Source organism: Schistocerca americana, chromosome 4 (assembly GCF_021461395.2).
Source record: "Schistocerca americana isolate TAMUIC-IGC-003095 chromosome 4, iqSchAmer2.1, whole genome shotgun sequence".
In the NCBI taxonomy this organism is placed as follows: Eukaryota; Metazoa; Arthropoda; class Insecta; order Orthoptera; family Acrididae; genus Schistocerca; species Schistocerca americana.
The window spans coordinates 44,232,587-44,253,690 of record NC_060122.1 but is presented as its reverse complement, the minus strand read 5'-3'; the positions used below and the strand labels follow the sequence as shown (position 1 = coordinate 44,253,690).

General features: G+C 42.9%; 1 protein-coding gene across 1 annotated transcript in view; it reads left to right on the top strand.

The window, feature by feature from the left end:
- Positions 1–1,673: 1,673 nt before the first annotated feature.
- The window catches only part of LOC124612577 (dehydrogenase/reductase SDR family member 11-like), a 43,313-nt gene continuing 23,882 nt past the window's right edge, over positions 1,674–21,104 (top strand). The window contains exons 1-2 of the mRNA XM_047140861.1: positions 1,674–1,805; positions 3,703–3,708. Of these exons, the coding sequence (XP_046996817.1) occupies positions 1,674–1,805; positions 3,703–3,708 (138 nt within the window). The remainder of the gene's footprint in view (positions 1,806–3,702; positions 3,709–21,104) is intronic.

Sequence of the window (21,104 nt, the reverse complement as noted above, 5' to 3'; positions counted from 1 at the left end):
ACTTGTAATGTGACATGCATAAGAGGGCTTAATGTGAATCTGTTACAAAAAATGATATTTTTCAATTGACACTTTTTAAAATATGTTGTAACATTTACTACCTGTTATATATCTGTACATGTGTAAACCCGATATTTTACTGAACAGCACTGAAGCTGAATATGAAACTATACTATCTCGGAAACTATTCGAGAATATGTCCATATGAATATTTCGCCTTCAAATGATCGTTCTTCTGATATCCCTGAAAAGTCAACATACCTGCCGAGAAAACCTGTACCCAAGGGGTTCGCAGTTTAATTTTTTTCGTGTTTACATATTTAGTACTTGGTTGTGTGGACCAATGCCTGAAGCTATTTGAAGAAATAATAATATGAGGGACGTTCAGTGTGTAATGCAACAGATATTTCTGAAGGCAGTTTGGTTTGATTTGCCATTCCAGTGCAGGATATTGTTTCCCTCTCTTTTGGATACGAAACTCTATTTTTCAGCATAATCTCCGTCCGATGAGAGGGCCTTACGCCTCCCTACCACGCTGACTTGTATGCCCGCATGGTACCACCTGCTGGTCCACGTCGGAGCCAACGTCTTGTAGCATCATCCACGTACTGATTCCTGCGGAGTCTATTCTTCTTTCGACCAGAGACATGGAACTCGGAAAGGGCGAGATCCAGGCTGTAGGGTGAATGAGGAAGCCCATTCCAGTGAAGTGTTGTGAGATCCTCTTGGATACGCAGACATGTGTGGGGTGTTGTGTTGTTATGGAGAAGGAGACAGTCGTTCACATTTTCGTGGCAACGAACACGCTGAAGTCGATCATTCAGTTTCATGATGGCAGCAGGGAGAACTTCAGAGTGTCCACACTACGAACAGAAATGTCCAGCTCTGGAGCGAGGTGTCTGTTTGTGATCCGTCAGTCACCTCGAATGAAAGTGTTCACACGTTCCAACACTGCAAGATTCACAGCCCTGTGCAACGAACCGGCACGAGGGAGATCGGTCAGGTTAGCGCGACTCTGTTGCAGTGATGACAAACGCCATCCCAGCCCTCGGTAGACATTCTGCAAGCACTTATGAATATCTGCGATACTCTGGATTTCCACCAAATGAAACTTAATGACAGCGCTGTGCTTTGAACGCACCTGCATTACAGATGTCATTTGGAAGGCGACATTTAGCGCCGGCACATATCGAAACTTTTTATAACTACAGAAGCTGAAGCGTGATATTTCAGATTCTTGATGTTTTCAACAGAAAGGGACAGAGAAAAAACTATGTTACATTACTTGTTGAATGCCCCTCGTAGAACGTTGCCTTCATTTCGAATGTGTACTTTACTCCGTCGACGTTGTGTAGCTTTACAGACCGGTCGTCAGCAAAGAAATTGTTTGGAACAAATCCTGCTACGTATTTATTTATTTACATACATTTGCGGTCAAACCGAATGTCGATTTGAATAAGGCAAAAACTGCTCTTCTACCTGTTACAGGTTCTAGAAGCTACTCGTTGAAGCGTTCCACTGAAGTCGTCCATCGGACAGACAGATCTGTTTGCGCGCCGGCAGAGAGGGATATGGACTGCGATCGGGCGATAACGAGCTGCCCTGCCGGACCTACGCGGGCCGCCTGTCCTCTGGAGGCGAACAGCCGCTGAGGCGCGCCACTTGCTGTCAGGATGGAGCGGTACGCAGGTCGCGTCGCCCTGGTGACGGGCGCCAACTCCGGCATCGGCGCCGCCACCGCACTATCGCTGCTCAGGAGAGGGCTCAAGGTCGTCGGCCTCGACAAGAGGATCGACAGGGTCCAGGTAATTAATTAACCAGCAGCCTCGGTACAGCATCTCAAAACTGGACAGGTTCAAAATCTGTCCCAGAAATTCTGAAACAGAAATAGCGTTGGTTTCAGTGCCATATAGAAATGAATGTGATGTATTAAGAGTAAGGTATTACTTTTTTCTATTTTTAACTCCATCACTTTTTTATGACACAATCGTAACTGGTTTTCAGCCTTCATAGGTCATCCTCAAACGCTACTTTTTATGAGTCATCAGTCTTCTGACTGGTTTGATGCCGAGTGCCACGAATTCCTCTCCTGTGCCAAACTCATCATCTCAGAGTAGCACTTGCAACCGACGTCCTCAGTTATTTCCTGAATGTATTCAAATCTCTGTCCTCCTCTGCAGTTTGTCTCCTCTACATCTCCATCTAGTATTATGGAAGTCATTCCCTGATGTTTTAGATGTCCTATCGTCCTGTCCCTTCACCATGTGAATGTTTTCCACATATCCATTTCCTCTCCGATTCTGTGCAGAAATTCGTCTTCATTGCCTTATCATTTAACTTAATTTTCAACATTCGTCCGTAGCTCCACATCTCAAATGTTTCGATTCTCTTCGTTTCCGTTTTTCCCACAGCCCATGCTTCACAACCACACGATGTTGCGCACGAAATGTACCCTCTCAGAAATTCCTTCCACAAATTGAGCTGAGGCCCTTATTGCCAGTGATAGTCTGCTTTTGATGTCCATCTTGCCCCGTCCGACACTGGATATATTGTTGCCCAGGAAGCAGAATCCATTAACTTCATCTGCTTCATGACCATCGGTCCTGATTTTAGGTTGCTCGCTGTTCTCATTTCTGCTTCTTCTCATTACTTTCGTCTTTCTTAGATTTACTCTCAATCCATATTCTGTACTCATTAGACTATTAATTCAGTTCAGCAGATCAAGTAGTTCTTCTTCACTTCCACTCAAGATAGCAATGTCATCAGCAAATCTTATCATTGATATCCCTTCACCTTGAATTTTAATCCATCTCCTGAACATTTCTTTTATTTCCATCATTGCTTCTTCGATGGTACAGTAGAGGCGAAAGGCTGCATCCCTGACTTACACTCTTTTTAATCCGAGCACTCCGTTCTTGGTCGTCCAGTCTTATTATTCCCTCCTGGGTCTTGTACGCATTGTATATTAACCATCCCTCCCTATAGCTTACCCCTATTTTTCTCAGAATTTCGAACATCTTGCACCATTTTACATTCTCTAAAGCTTCTTCCAGGTCTACAATTCCTATGAATGTAGTTTGATTTTTCTTTAGTCTTGGTTCCATTTTCAAGCAACATGTCAGCATTGCCTCTCTGGTGACTTTATCTTTTCTTAAGCCATAAGCTGTTAAGCTGAATGTGCGATAATTCTAGCGCTTGTCAGCTCTTGCAGTCTTCGGACCCATGTGGACGATATTCTTCCGAAAGTAAAATGGTATATTACCAGACTACTCATAAATCCTACACACCAACCTGAATAGTCGTTTTGTTCCCACTTCCGCCAAGGATTTTGGAAATTCTCCTGGAATGTTATCTATCCGTTCCTCCAAAGCTGTCTTGAATTCTGACTTTAATACTGGATTTCCTATCTCTTCTAAATCCACTACTGTTCCTTTTTCTATCACAACAGATACATCTTCCCCTTCATACTGGCCTTCAATGTACTCTTTCCAACTATCTGCTCTCTCCTCTGCATTTGGCAGTGGAACTCCTGTTGCACTCGTAATGTTACCACCCTTGCTATTTATTTCACCGTAGGCTGTTACGATTTTCCTATATGTTGAGTCAGTCCTACCGACCTTCATTTTTTTCGATTTCTTCACATTTTTCATCCGGCCATTTTGTCTTAGCTTCCCTGCGCTTCCTATTTATTTCATTCCTCAGCAACTTGTATTTCTGTATTCCTGAATTTCCCTGAACACTTCTATACTTCCTTCTTTCACCGATCAACAGAAGTATGGTTTCTTCGGAGCTATTTTCTTTGTACCAATGTTTCCTTTCCAACTTCTCTGATGCCCCTTTTTGGAAATGTCCATACCTCTTCAACTGTACTGCCTACTGAGCTATTCCTTATTGCTATATCTACAGCCTTAGAGAACTTCGAGCGTATCTTGTCGTTCCTTAGTACTTGCGTATCCCACTTCTTTGCGTATTGGTTCTTCGTGACTAAAATCTTACACTTCAGCCTACTCTTCATCACTACTACATTCTGATCTGACTTTATATCTGCTCCTGGGTACGCCTCACAAACGAGTATCTGATTTCGGAATCTCTGTATGTGTATGACGTTATCTAACTGAAATATTCCCTTATCACACAGACTTTTGCAAGTATACCTCGTCCTCTTGCGATTCTTGTACAGAATATTCACTATTACTAGCTTAAATTTGTTACAGAACTGAATCAGTCTGTCCCCTCCCTCATTCCTTTTCTCAAGCCCATATTCTCCTTCCCTTAAAACTGTATTCTAGTCCCTGATTACTATTACATGTTTATCTCTCTATTCGTACTGTATTACCCGCTCAATATCCTCATTTACTTCCTCCATCTCATAATACTCAGTTTGCGAAGTCGGCGTTTACACATGAACTATCGTTGGTGTTGGTTTGCTGCCGATTCGGATAGAAACAACCCTGTCAGAGAACTGTTCACAGTAACACATTCTCCGTCCTACCTTCTATTCGTAATGAATCCTACTCCCGCTAAGCCATTTGATGCCGTACGATATTACCCTATACTCATCTGACAATAAATCCGTTTCTTCTATCCATTTCACTTCACTGGCCTCTACTATGTCTATAACGAGCCTTAGAATTTATCTTTTTAGATTTTCTAGTTCGCCGACCACGTTCAAGCTCCTGACAGACCCATGTCCCGACTCGTAGAACGTTATCCTTTCGTTGGTTATCTAACCGCCTTCTCATGGTCACCTCCCCTTTGGCCGTCCCCTCCCAGAGATCCGAATGGTGGACTATTCCGGAATCTTTTTCCAATGGAGAGATCATCATGAAACTTTTTCAGTTACAGGCCATATATCTTGTGGATACACGTTATGTGTGTTTATTGCAGTGATTTCCGTTGCCTTCTGCATTGTTGATTGCGTTTACGTAAGCTTAAGGACTGACTTTTTTCTGGTTCATAAACATTTGATCTTTATCTGTTATTACTTTTCTGTTGTAGTTTCATCTACTGGCACGTTCCATGATCTTGGATATTTGATATTGTTGATTCTTTCGCCCTTAGGAGCAGTTTCCTAACCCGAGGTCAAGAGAGTGCCCTGAAGCTCTGTCCGCTGCACCGCCCTCTTTGACAATATCGTTGCCAGAATGAGGGTGATTCTTATGCCGGAAGTCCTCGGCCGCCAATGCTGGTTATTAATCAATATTTAAACAGTTTCGTGTTTAGTAACGAAAACGTCTTCGGTCCCAAGTTCGAATCAAAGACGATACCCCTCGACCACTTGTGCATCACCAGTGCTGCTATGGGCAATACTAACGGTTATAGTAAAACCTGAAACAAGTGCTATATTTTCACTTGGTTTACTTGTGAGCTTAGTAATGTTGGTTTCATACCTATGAGCGGTATTTGATGAACAAGTGCTCATCACCGTTTCCACAAACGGTACGTTGTTTTTTGCAAAATGTATTAACAGTTCTTGCTGCTAACAAGTGACTCCGACTGTAGGACTGTAATACTGTAAACGCTATTGTCTGAACTTGTCATGTTCACAGAGATTCAAAACACGTTATCTAATGTCGGCAAGCAAACAGAATAAGACTTTACTGAAGGATTTCACTAATGTGAATATAGAAGCCAAACGCAACATTAAGGTAAGTCCAGGTTTTCTCAGTAGTGTTTACGGAAATGAAAGCGTCATCCCTCCGCGGATTCCCATTTATTTTCACGAAGCATCTTTGCTATATTTGAGTGTTTCTCGAGTGTATAGTAACAAGTCAAACAGACCGTCTCTGAGTTGCTTCGATATCTTCCTTTAATCCGCACTTCTGGAGATCCAAAGTACCGGAGTACTACTCAAGAATGGGTCGCACAATTAGTCTATTCGCGGTCTCCTTCATATCTGAGCAAACTTTTCATCAGAATTCTTCCAATAAATTTAAATCGATAAATCGCCTTCGCTACTGCCGACACTACTTGCTCGTTTCATTTCATATAGCTTTGCAATGTTACACGTAGACTTACAGAGCGTAACGGGTGTAATTTATTTTATTTTTATTTACACATCAAGTTCCGTAGGACCAAACTGAGGAGCTAATGTCCAAGGTCATGGAATATGTCAGTATATGAAATTACAACATAAGGGTAATAACAGACAAAAATCAAACGTTTATGAATCAGAAAAGTCGGTCCATAAGTTTAAGTAAACGCGATCAACAAAACAACAAGAATCACCTTAATTTTTCAAGGAATTCCTCGACAGAATAGAAGGAGTGACCCATGAGGAAACTCTTCAGTTTCGATTTGAATGCGCGTGTATTACTGCTAAGATGTTTTAATTCGAGTGGTAGCTTATTGAAAATGGATGCAGCAGTATACTGCACACCTTTCTGCACAAGAGTCAGGGAAGTCCGATCCAAACGCAGGTTTGATTTCTGCCGAGTATTAACTGAGTGAATGCTGCTTATTCCTTGGAATAAGCTAATACTGTTAACAAGAAATGACAGTAAGGAATATATAAGCCCGACCGGTTGGCCGTGCGGTCTAACGCATGGCTTTCCGGGTGGGAAGGAGCGCCGGTGTGTGTGTGTGTGTGTGTGTGTGTGTGTGTGTGTGAAATCTTATGAGACATAACTGCTAAGGTCATCAGTCCCTAAGCTTACACACTACTTAACCTAAATTATCCTTAGGACAAACACACACATCCATGCCGGAGGGAGGACTCGAACCTCCGCCAGGACCAGCCGCACAGTCCATGACTGCAGCGCCTGAGACCGCTCGGCTAATCAGGCGCGGTGGAGCTCCGGTCCCCGGCACGAATCCGCCCAGCGGATTTGTCTCGAGGTCCGGTGAGCCGGCCAGTCTGTGGATGGTTTTTAGGCAGTTTTCCATCTGCCTCGGCAAATGCGTTCTGGTTCCCCTTATTCCGCCTCAGCTACACCGTCGGCGACTGCTGCTCAAACAAGTTCTCTACGTACGTGTACACCACCATTACTCTACCACGCAAACGTAAGGGCTACACTCGTCTGGTGTGAGACGTTCCCTGGGGGGTCCACCAGGGTCCGACCCGCACAATAACCCTGGGTTCGGTGTGGGGCGGCGGAGGGGTGATGTGGACTGCGGTAGTCGTCGTGGGGTTGTGGACCACTGCGGCTGCGGTGGGGACGGAGCCTCTCCGTCGTTTCTAGGTCCTCGATTAACATAACAGAGAGAGAGAGAGACAGAGAGAGAGAGAGAGAGAGAGGCCAATGTTAAAATACCCAGACTCGTGAACAGGGGTCGACAAGAAGTTCGTGAACTTACACCACTTACTGCACGAACCACTCGTTTCAGAGCCAAAAATATCCTTTTAAGATGGGAAGAGTTACACCAAAATGTAATACCATACGACATAAGCGAATGAATATAAGCAAAGTACACTAATTTTCGTGTCGAACGATCACTCACTTCAGATACCGTTCGAATAGTAAAAATGGCAGCTTTAAGTCTCTGAACAAGATCTTGAACGTGGGGTTTCCATCACAGTTTACTAACTATCTGAACACCTAGCAATTTGAAGTGCTCCGTTTCAGTAATCATATGCCCATTTTGTAAAATTAAAACGTCGGGTTTTGTTGAATTGTGTGTCAGAAACATTAAAAACTGGGTCTTCCTGTGATTTAGCGTTAGTTTATTTTCTACAAACCATGAACTTAGGTCATAAACTGCACTATGTGAAACCGTTCCAGTGTTGCACACAACATCCTTTACTACCAAGCTAGAGTCATCAGCAAACAGAAATGTTTTGAGCTACCCGTTTTACTAGATGGCATGTCATTTATATAAATAAGGAACAGGAGTTGCCCCAACACTCATAAGTGGGGCACCCCCCCACCTGAGCGTACCCCGCTAAAACCCCACATCACAGCCATTCTCAACATTGTGAATAATAACCTTTTCCTGTTTGTTGCTAAAGAAAGAGGTGAACCAAGTGTGAGCTTCTCCCCATATTCCGTAATGGTCCAAATTCTGCAGCAATATTTTGTGATCAACACAATCAAACGCCTTAGTTAAATAAAATAATGTGCCTAGCGTTCGAAAGCTTGTGTTGAACCCATCCAGTACGTCACAGAGAAATGAGAATTAGCATTTTCAGTTGTTAAACGACTTCTAAAGCCTAACTGTACATTTGATAGCAAATCAATAACTTTTACAAACACTGATGGCATAGAAATAAGTCTAAAATTATCTACATTATCCCTTCCTCCCTTTATCTAAAGTGGCTTTACTACTCAGTGCTTTTGTGGCTCAGGAAACTATCCATTCCTAAAGGAAAAATTACAAATATGGCTAAATACAGGGCTAACATGTGCAGCACGGTTCTGTAATATTCTGCTAGACACTCCATCATAACCATGAAAGACCTTAGTCTTCAGCGATTTAATTATTGACTCAATATCCCTCTTGTCTATATCACAGAGGAGTGTTTCAGACACCAATCTCGGAAAGACATTTGTCAAGAAAATTACGTGATTTTTATTTAATTCATCAGCAATTCTCAGAAAATGATTGTTAAATGCTGTATATATATCTGATTTATCAGTAACAGAAATATTTTTACTACGAACTGACTTTACATCGTCGACCTTGTGCTGCTGACCAGGCACTTGCGTCATAACCGACCATATGGTTTTAATTTTATCCTGTGAATTAGCTATTCTATTTGCATACCACATAGTTTTTGCCTTCCTAATGACATTTTTAACCACCTTACACTACTGTTTGTAATGGGCTACTGCAGCTTGATAGTGACTGCTTCTAGCATTTTGATACGAATCCCGCTTTGTTCTACATGATATCCTTATCATACCAGTCAGCCACCCGGGCAGCCTTTTACTGATAGTACCACGTTTAGGACGTTCCAATGGAAAACAGCTCTCAAAGAGCATGAGAAATCTGTTAAGGAAAGCATCACATTTGTGATCTATTTTATCGGCACAATAAACATCCTGCCTCTCTTGTTCCTTAACGAGGTTTAAGAAACTGTCTATTGCTGTTGGATTATCTTTCCCACATTGTTTGTAAGTATACGTGACTTTTGTTTGAGTACAAAAGCCCTTTAGTGTTAAAATTTGTGCATCATCGTCTGAAAGGCCATTCACCCTTTTACTAACAGAATGCCCATCTAGTTATGAAGAATGAATAAAAATATTGCCTATGGCTGTGCTACTGTTCCCCTGCAACGTAGTTGAAAAAAAAAAAACACCGCCTGCATCAGAATATACGAATTCAGGAGACTATCAACATCCTTTTTCTTGCACCATCATACACAAAATTTATATTGAAGTCACCACATGTAATTAATTTCTGGTACTTCCTACAAAGTTAACCAAAAACCCTGTCTAGCTTGAGCAGAAATAATCTGAAGCCAGAGTTAGGGGACCTAAAAACAACCACAATTTGCAGTATAGTGTCACTAAATTCAACTGCCCCTGCACAACATTCAAATATGTGTTCAGTGTAGTGCTGTGATACGTCTATGGACTCACATGGAATACTGTTTTTTACATACATAGCCACTCCTCCACCCCGCAGGGAACTCCTTGAAAAACATCCAGCCAATCTGTGTCCTGGTAAATGAAGCCTCTGAAGTGTTAAATTATTTAAGTGGTGCTCCGATATACCAATAATCTACAAGCAGTTCTCTAATTTTGTCTCTAATACCTCTTATATTTTGAAGAAATATTCTAATTCCTTCTCTACTTGGAAAAATGACGTCCTTTGAACGTAAGCCCTTAGTTAGAGGGACTTGCTTCTTGTAAGTGCAGGTATTTCTACTGGTGGCTGAGGACAGCGTACGGAAGAATGTTACATCTTTATTTATGTCACTGCAGTCTAAAAGTCGTAGTCATTACAAGTCATATCTTTTAGTTGGTTAGTATCTCTAAGTAGATGTTGCAAGAGAAAACAGTGAATGACCGTCTTCCTCCTGGGCAATAAGTCGGGTGTGAAGTGCGGACGTGTGGTCGCAAAACGCTTAGTGTATACTGACAGGCATAATCCTCCTAGTGGTGCAGTATGATCATGCAGAAAGCCTCAGCTCCTAAAGTTTCTGATGTGTTTGTAGGAAGACTGTTCCACGCAGACAAACAACAACCAGCACGCTGATGTGTGTACACATAAAGGTCTCATGTATAAGAATGTCCGCACTTACAGATGTTACAGCCTGGATAATCGCCATGCCTTTGTCCTTCAGCACAACACTACTAATGTACCCATCAATACAGGAGTGTTTTTCGTACTCATCCGCATTAACAGACACTTTTCGACATTTGTAGGAAGCTGTCATTCATCATACCAAATTGAAATGATCTCCGACTCATCCTGTAGCCTCTAACACACTCTACGAAAACACTGTCCCTTACACTGCAGTGTAGTCAGCAAACAGTTGCCTTATCCATCACATCGTTTAGCCATATATATAGAATAAGACAGGTTCCATCACTCGTCCCTGGCATACTCCATATAATAACCTCGTCTCATTTGCCCTCTGGAACAACGTACTAGGTACTGGTCCATACCGTCGGACCTTCATTAAATCACAACACAGCGCTGTGTGGCAATGTTTGGAATGCATTCTGGAAATATAAAAAAATTGAATTTGCCTGTTGCCTTTCATCAATGGTTCGCAGGTTATCATACAAGAAAAGGACAAGTTGAATTTTTCACGAGCGGTGCATTCTACATATGCGCTGATTTGCGGACAGGAACTTTTCTGTCCAAAGGAGATTTATTATTTCGCTCGATAGCGTTACGGATGCGTTCTTTCACTCTTCTTATACACAGGGGTCACCTGCACTTTTTTCCTCTCAGTTGAGACTTCGCTCTGGGCGACAGATTATGCAAGCTAGGTAACGGACCAGTGACAAAGAGTACTCTCCGTAACACCAAATACTGCATTCCAATCCCTAAGTTGGTTCTCTCAGCTACACCGGCACGAAGAAGTAGGAGACACGGTCTACCACTGGACGTTACTGAGGAGCAGTATATATCACATAGTTGAACCACATTCCACTTCATAGTGGCAGTTGTCACGGTTAGATGTCGGAGATCGCTGAAACAAGCGTTAAGCCGGCGCGCCCTCATGTTCGGATGTCCACACGCAGTGCCCCAGCAGGCCAGAGACTCACGCAGCACTGGATACCGCCGTGTACGCGCGTCTCAGCGATCGCTCCAGGTCTGCAGCCAGACTTGGCATACCAGACAGGAATGTCCAGGTGTGGAGGCGCCTAGGGACGACTGAAATGGTAGGAATTTGGACTTTATCAATGTCTCTAGTGGCCACACTTGTCTTTGATTGATACTGAATTTTCTCAAATATGATCACGAAGGCTGCCCAGCACATACTGAGTATTAGTTCGCTGTTCACCCTCCGAGAGTGCGGCATGATTTTATCTCGCCGGACTGGCTTGTGAGGCTTAGCGACGGCTTGCGCCTTAAACCAGAAATGTCAGTTAGTTCCTGTCACTGGCTACCTCTGCCAAACAACTGGACAGCTAGCAGACTCGTCCTAGCCACATATTTATCAGTGTAATTACAATTAAATATTACGATCATCGTACCAGTCTGATAATATTTGCCAATGAACAAAGTATTGGGAATGGCTCCTGTTGACGGCTTCGGCTCTGGAAATTTCAATATCTATACGGTGGTGTCACCGCCAGACACCACACTTGCTAGGTGGTAGCCTTTAAATCGGCCCCGGTCCGTTAGTATACATCGGACCCGCGTGTCGCCACTATAAGTGATTGCAGACCGAGAGCCGCCACACGGCAGGTCTAGAGAGACTTCCTAGCACTCGCCCCAGTTGTACAGCCGACTTTGCTAGCGATGGTTCACTGACAAATTACGCTCTCATTTGCCGAGACGATAGTTAGCATAGCCTTCAGCTACGTCATTTGCTACGACCTAGCAAGGCGCCATTATCAATTGCTATTTATCTTGTGATGCATGTACCGTCAGACCGATGTTCACCAATTATGGATTAAAGTTAAGTATTCCAGAAGCTACGTACCGTTTTTGCTAGTCTCAATTCCTTATCATTTTTCAGACCTCACGCCAGCCTGCGTGAGTTTAAACGCGTGCCCTTCGGCCTCCCGTCCTAGTGGATTGGCTGTCTTGCCAGTCCACAAAATATACCACTGTTATGAGTGGACATAATTTTCCTCATAAAACCTTTCCTGTCCCTTACAGCAATCGGTGAAATGAAACATTTTGTCCACACACACACACAGACTAGGTGTCCCGATTCTCCTCATTTCTAAAAAATTATTTGATTTGAAGTCTCCTAGCCAGTCAGATTCTGGAATAGACTGTAGGTATTTTGAGTCAGCGTTTCTGGGAAGTGCTGCATCCTCTCCAAGACTCTCTCAAACAGGTGTTGTAAAACACAGGCCTCCGGCAATATGTGATGATCAACAGTGCTCCCAGTGATGAAATGATTAGAAAGTCATCACCGATATGTGTTGGTGTACTGTAATATACGACGCTGTCGATAGTGCCACAAAGAACATGCCAGAATCTGCTTAGGGGAGCCAATGAGAGGACGTTCTGTGATCCATTTTGTTGCAGCCATATTGCCCGCCCTGTTTGTACACTATATCAGATCCAGTTGAACCCCTGCATTTGCTGTATTATGTAACTGTTTACGAGTTGAGTCTATCACCTCCCTATGTCGGCTATACTCTCTTCCGTGAATTGAAATTACAATTACCGATGTCAAATCTATCATGCCTTTACAATTGCACATATGTAATTTTCTTACGTGCATAGTAGTCTGAGCACTTCCCACTAAAGTCTGGTGACATGTTGAAATATAAGCCACAGTAACTTTACGTTCAAGCAGCACTATCATTTATAGTTGTATAGCGACAGAAAAAATTATATGTCCACGCTCGCACCAGTTGGGCGTCGTTGTGCCAAATAGCAGACTCCCTCTCCCCTCCCCCCATCCCACGCCACATTGTCATTATCACATCTTTGTCGAGGAATAAAGGATGTAATTACAATTAAAAAGCTTCCGCAACTTTTTTATTTTCTAGATTTCGCCACTTCCACGAAACCCTTTCGTATTTTTTGTACTTGTATATCCAGCTATCACAGTGGCATCTTACACGTTCGGACCCCCATGTTGGAGTTTGTGTTAGCAGATTTCAGCATTATATCATGTTTACACGCATAACTATCGTACACCTAACACCCAGATCATACAAATTTCTTGCCCAAGACATCATTGTGAGTCCAATATACTATAGTACCTCTATTCGGCGTTAATTTCCAAGAGCCGAGTAAACGGGTAGAGACACGTTTGCACACCATAATGTTATCGTGAAACTGTTCGATATTTAATTTTCTATTGCAAAAAACTGCACCAGTTTAACACTTTCGAGGCGGAACACCTCGAGACGGAACTGATTTTGCTGGCAAAAATAAGTTTTGGTTCAAATGGCTCTGAGAACTACGGGACTTAAAATCTTAGGTCATCAGTCGCCTAGAATTTAGAACTACTTAAACCTAACTAACTTAAGGACATCACACACGTCCATGCCCGAGGCAGGATTCGAACCTGCGACCGCAGCAGTCGCGCGGATCCGGACTGAAGCGCCTAGAACCGCTCGGCCACCACGGGCAGCAATAAGTTTTGTTTCGGAAAAAGAAGAACCTGTTACAGCGTCATATAAAGATTTTGTTTGTTACATGTGCGAGAATACAATTACTTCGATCAATATTGAAATTATACGAAGCATACCGTACGCTGGGTTCTTTTTTTTTTTTTTTTTTTTTTCATAACAAACTAATTTTTGCCAGCTGCATCACATCTGTCTCGGCGTGTATCTCCTCCAAAGTGTTAAACAGGTGCAGTGTTTCGCAAGGGAAAGTGTGCTTAGAGCCGATACCAAACACTTTTGCGATAACATTATTGTATGCAAACATTTTTCTACCGGTTTACTTGGCCCTTGAAAATTAACCCCGATTGGACGCACTGTAGTATACAGCACTTGCAATGATGTCTTAGTCGAGAAATTTGTATGATCTGGGTGTTGGGTCTACGATTGTTATGCGTTTAAACATGATATAAGGTTCAAATGCACTAACACGAACTTCAGCATGGCGGTCCGAATACATAACACGCCACTGTGTTGGTTTGATTTACAAGTAACAAAAGTACGAAACGGTTTCATGGAAGTGGCGAAGACGAGGAAATATGAGGTTTATTCAAATGAAACCTGGTCAGTGCGTCTGCCTTTCCCTTACACGTGATGTGGCACCGTATAATTGCGGGTATGGTGGCGCCATCTATTGGTAGAGAGACTGACGCGTGGTCACCGTTTGATGTTGCATAGTGCCAGCGTGGGTGCTCGGCAAAGAGAAGGTGGTCACAAACATTATCGTCCACTACCGAAATGTATCGACAAATGGAGGTTGTGTAAGATGAGTCGTTCAAATGTCGTGGAACGGCGCAAACGATTCGTTGAGTGGCGCGAGTCACTGGAAGACGACGGTCGTCTTGGACAGGCTCACCGTGTCATCACACCGGAAACGGTTACGGAAGTGAATGCTTTGTTATTGGACAACTGCAGAATCACCGTGGACGAGCTCTATCGGTCACTGGGTATTAGCGTGGGCACCGCCCACAGCATAATGCATCAACACTTGATCTTTCCATAAATCTGTGCGCAATGGGTTCCCCACCAAGAGACCGCCGAACAGCGCAGTACTGGAATGGCGCTGTCTTTGAGTCATCTGTAACGTTATCAATATACGAAATACGGCTTTCTTTCGCGTGTTGTCACAGGTGACGAAACATGGTGTCACCATTTTGAACCGGAAAGCGTCAGAGCAAGCACCTCCAAGGAAATCAAAGGCCGTGAACAACAGTTCTGGTAAGGTCATGATGTCCTTATGTGACCACAAGGGCTTACTGCTAGTCTAGTTCCTGGAACAGCGAATCACCATCAATGCCCAGCATTATCAAGCCACGTTATAGAATCTTAGACGAAACATTTAGTCGAAATGCCGAGGCATGTTTTCCAATGGCGTTTATCCTCCAGTACGATAATGCCCGCCCACACACGGCCAATGCGGTGAAGACGACATTGCAGCAGTTTCGGTGGGAAACGCTGGATCCTCCTCCTTACAGTCCCGACCTTTCACGGTGTGGCTTTCATGTGTCTGGACCTCTAAAACAAGCTATTCGCGGACATCGATTCGCAACGGACGACGAAATACGTGACTGGGTCCAGGCCTGGATCCGACAGCTTCTTCAAGGATGTAATCGAATGGGATAAATGTGCCAATAGTTTGGCGACTATTTTTGAGTGTGTTTGCTGTGTATAACTACATTTTTGAGTTATTAAAATCGTTTCTTTACACAAGTAACCAGGTTTCATTTGAATGCCCTTTATAAAAAAGGTACGAGGACTTATTTAATTGTAACTAGACCCTTTATTCCACAAAAGGTATGTGAAAACGATGATGTGGCGAAGGGACGGGGAGGGGGGGAAGAGGTGGGGAAGGGGGGGCGCTTGCTACTCTGCAGTGCGAAATGACAGCCGACTGGTGCGAGTGTGTACATCAAATAATTTTTTCTGCTGTCCACATTCGCACCACACATGTACACATGTAAACTACATGTAAACTACAATCACAGATGTGTATGTTTTAGGGTGTAAGATTACTGTGGTCAGTGTTCCGACATGTCCAACGAAAGAAACTAAGTCTGGTTTTAAGGGAGGTATAGAACTGATTCGGAAAATTTCAATTTAAAGGCTTTGATTGCCATAAGGGGATGAAACGTTTTATGTGGAAAATCATTTCGACTCATAAGAATTGTATAGACACTGATATTTCCAGAGCCAAAGCCGACAACAGGAGCCATTTCCAATACTTTGTTCATTGTCAAATGTCATTGTAATATTTAATTGTAATTACACTGATAAATATGTGACTGGTCTCTTAGGACGACTCTGCCTGAATTCTGGGTGTTTGGCAGAGGTAGCCGGTGGTCAAAATGAATTGACATTTCTGGATTCAGGTGCAAATCATCGCTAAGCCTCATGAACCAGTCATCTGGGGTAAACCGTGTCACCCTCTAGGTGGGTGGATAACCAACTAGTACTCAGTATGTGTTGGGTAGCCTTCATGATCGTATTCATTCTATTATCCCATTTTTATGTTCATATTTGAGAAGATTCAATATCAATCACTAACAAGTGGCGCTGGAGGTATTGATAAATTCCAAATTACTGCCTTTCCAATCCTCGCCAGACGCCTCCACAGCTGGGCATTCCTGTCTGGTGGGCCGAGTCAGGCTGCTGACATGGCGCGGTAGCTGAGATGTACGTACACAGCGGCAACAAGTGCTGCGCGGTTTCTGGCCTGGGGCGCTGCGTGTGGACTTCCCGACGTGAGAGCGTCGGATTTGCTACTGTTCCAGCGATCTCCGAGACCTAACTGTGGTAACTGCTACTGCAGATAGGAACACGGTTTAACTATGTGATATATATACTGCTCCTCAGTAGCGTCCAGTGGACTCTGTCTTGCAGTGGAAAGATGATATTCGTTGTTGTTACTGTCCTGCCACATGGTAGACCATTCCTTCTCCTTCTTCATTTCGCTGTGGGCTGAGAAAACCAACTTAGGGATTATATAGTGCACCAAAAACCCAACCACATTATCAAATTCCCGACTGAAAAATTTATTGTTCCTGATAGTGGTATTATGCGCATACATACCGATTGAACTCCTCCACACATTGTTTAAGGTCGTAGCACGCAATTCAGCAGAAATTTGAAATTTTCAGCTACCTCCAGAGTAGTGGATTTCCTACCAAATGACCCAACTGTCCCAGTATCCACCAACAGGAGGTAAGGGAAGAAAACTCCAGGAGAGTTTGGAAACCGGGCACTTATGTGGTCGAATCGCACCAAATGTAGCATTCCTAGTATCCACCAATCAGGTACAAGGTAAAACTGGCAGCACATGAATGGTATTGATTTAATTAATTAGTAAATCAATCCAGTAGAGTAAGGGAATACTTCCAAGAAATCCACAGCTGGGTGTTTTCCGGGTATCCACTAGTCTTTTCAGGAGAAAGAAGGGATTAGTGCGGCACACAACACACACTAACAACTCCGTCTCAAATGCTTTTGTTCCATCTGTTACCGGTTTCCCTAGCTATGGAAGTGTCAGGACAAGTAGATATAGCGACCACCAGCGCCAGGTAGGTGTGGGGGCATCGAGGGATGGATGAAATGGGGTCGGGGGAGGACATCTTGGTCTGCGTGTGCTTGCATATTTTAGTTCACATAAACAGAAAGTAATACTTGAAACAAACGCTGTGGGAGAGAGGGGTGGGGGGAGGAGGGAGAGAGAGGCAAGAAATGAGTCTGGTATCAATTTTGAAAGGGATGCCACTGCCTGATCCTTTGTTTGCAGAGGATTAGTGCGGTCTCACAGTTGCGACGGTTCCTGACTTGTGGCACGCACTGTGCAGTGAGATTGGTCCCACATTCAGTGACGTGTTCGAGAGCTTTTTCGCCATAAATCTTCAGGACAATCTGCCCCTATGTGTGATGAGTGTTTCATGACAGTATTCAATGTATGACCACAATAAAATAGCGCCATAAATGTTTAAAAATTCCATACTGTCTTGTCATCCAGAAACTGTTTAAAGAACCAGTATTACATACACTACAGTAAATTTCCCGACAGATTCTTTAAAGGAATAAATAACTATGTCACACATACTCCCTTGCCTGCCATAAATTATTTAAAAATATTCGATACGCCCCAATCGATTCCTGTCAAGTGGACAATCAATTAAGTCTATTTCTCCTAATTCCAGATGGGGGAGGCGAAGGGATCTGGGGGAGGGAAAGGCAGCTGGTAGTTTTCCCAGAGGAGGAGAGGTTAATTAATTGTTCAATTTAATTTATTAATCCCTTAGTTAGATATCGAAAGTGTTTGTATCCTGAGGGGATTTCCTGGAGGGGTGGAGGACGAGGAGGGGGAGGTGTGAGAGATTTCTCAGAAGGATGAATTACCCTCAGGGAGTCATAAATCAGCCCCCATAAAGCAATTAACAGAACAATAGGGAGAGGGTGGGGAAGGGGGAGAGATTACATGAAAAACCACCTAGCAGAACAATAGGCTTATGTCATAAATAAGTGAACTGTCACGACTTAATTTGCATATCAATTTGATATCAGTTAATGTGCTCCAGAACGAAGGTTGTCCTACCACTGAAGTTCTATACTGAATTCCCCCAAGAATGTGGAGCCGAGGAGATGCCGGCACACACACTGGAAGATGTAGTATGCATTACCAAAAGTATAATGGAAAAAATAAGAGGAATAATTAAAATCTTCGAATCTTCTCGCCTAGAGGAACTGCAGAAAGAAACGGAGCTAATAGTTGAAACCACAAAATTAGTATTTTACAGGAAGAAAATTTTGTATGTATTAGAATTCCAGAAAGTATTTCTCTGTATTTGTCAAGTTACATGCTGGAGAAAGAAATAGATGATGAAGATGCAGGTCTATGTTATAAGCTAAAAATTAAATTGGGAATTATTAAAAGTACACCTATAAAAAATAAGGAATGAGTTATTTTCTTGGTGTGAACGTATATGCAAAAGGTACTTCAGATTTAGTACAAAAACATTTAGTAATCGCTAACCTACCAAAAATCCTAAGACATTTCCTATATACAATGATCCATGTGTTTGTATTTCGGATGGGGGAAGCGGGTGGTTGGATGATCTTGAAAAGTAGTTGTAATTACGGAGGTGAAAGTGTAGCGACCCCCTTTTCTTACCTATATGGAATATGTAAAATTGCGAAATCTAGAAATATTACGAAATATTACGAATGAATACCATGAAACGTGCACAGACCGAAATCAATGAAACTGTGTGTTCTGGAGGGAAGTAGACTGATGCTACATATGAACACCTTAATGGTGGAAAGAGGTGGTCTCAAGGTGAAACGGTCATAGCATCCTGCACATGAGCAGTACAACCTAACATTGATTGGACCATGACTTCAGTTTGCAAGAAGAACGTTACAAGGAGCAGTGATAACCTGCGATAAGACTGTTACACCTCCTCTGGCTACTGATAGTGGTGTTTATTTCTTCGTGAGATGTCGCTGTTTCTTCGTATGCATTTTCAGCTGCCGACGATCATTTTATAGGACTGTTAGGAATATACTACAATTTCCAAACCGTAATCGGGCTTGAACTTCGTAAAAAGCACGCGTCATACATCTCTGGTAAGCTATGTAATATTTGTATTACAAAGAACCGATGTTTTGTTTTATGACCTTACAGTTTAACTACGGTAGTTTATCGGAGAGAAATTTGGAGGGACAATGTATGTCATGCGCTGGAAATAACATTTCTTACTTGGAATATTAACAGCGGTACATTCCACGTGACTAATAGGTTGGAAACATGAACTCTAAGAATAACCGACCTTGGAGTTCTGTTAAATTTTCAGCAATTACGTCAAGAGCCCCTGCATGATGTGAAAACAAGAGTGAGCTGTGCAGTTACTGCAAACTGAATTACTGAATCGATCATTTCCCTCCAAACCGAAACATCTTGTCGGTAGAGTCTACGTGATCAGTATACTGTAAACTTTGACGGGAACTGACAACGAATGAGAAGACCTACGACTGTATCATGCAAAACAGTGCAAGAGCATGGAGAGCCAATAAGTCAGAGACTGTATTAAGTGATACTGTATTTGTTCCTTAGCAAGGGTGTAACAAAATTCAATTTGCAGCAATTTCAGAATGTAGGCTTACTATTTAACCAAAACAGGGCATCATCATATTTTTATTAGCTACGTAGAGATCTATAGTGAGTTTGAACATCAGCCACAACTCGTCTATGATTCTGGAATGTTTTCTCTTGGTGACCAACATCGCTAACCATGTTCGCCAATCACTGTCTCTTTGTCGGCGGACTCAGGATGATCTACTTTACTTGTTGTCAGCAGCGCTAAACTGTATCTCTCACGTGATTGTTGCGAAACTAATTTTTCGGAGCAGTTATCTGATGAGCGGTTTAACATTACTTTACAAGAATGCTTGTTCTCACAGTCGATAATGTAAGTGAACATTTCCTGGTTTGTACTAGCTGTATGAAAGTAGCCCCTTTCTGCTAAGGTATAGTTGAGCTGCATCCGTGTAATTCTATTTAGGCTATGCTGAATGACTTTAAGAACGGCGCGTCTAATGCTGACACCTTGTGCAAGCATGCAGTTATCAGGCTAACTGGACCACCGTTAGTTACTTTCGTCTGTGTGTACTAGCAGTTACGTTTTATTTGCATTTCACCTAACCTAATAATTTTGCGCACCCAACAACGAGGAGAGTTTCTGTCCCAACTTTGCCATATACATTCCCTTTACTGTTGAACGGAGATTCTAGTGTTATGTGAAAGTTATTTGAAGCTCTCGCTCCGGCAGATGACAACTAACACTTCAGGAACCTCACGTCCCATATTTGATATTACATCGGTTTCAGTTATTGGGTTTTCAGATTACGAATTTTTATCTGGAGATCTTGGGGAATTTCGAGTCACACTCAACAAAATGTGTTCCACATGCCCTCTCTTCCCTCTTGGCCGCTTCTGGTCTTTGGTGGACACTGGGATAACTGTACGAGTCTCCGTAGCTCGTGGATTCTTCAGGTAAGCCCTGCACCGAACTGGCGAAGATTCTGCTTTAGACAGTCCGCTTGGCTCCAGTTCATAGCAAAATGCTCGGGCTGTACATAGTCTTTTCCTGTACGTTCGTGGTATACATATATCCAATATGAATATACCCTGAACTGGGGTAATTTGATGTCAAGCAATAGATATCCCAGTTCGCGTTCGTTATTCAGTACAAGATAATGAAGTTAGCAAAGCGGCGATATATACAAGCGACTTGAGACTCAACCATGTCCAAATGATACTGATTTTGGAAAGCCTGGCAAATAGTTGTTCACAGGGGGCTCGACGACATGAGGCATCCTTGTAGAAGCTGTGTACTTGGCAAAGATAAATATGTGCCGCTTCTGTCT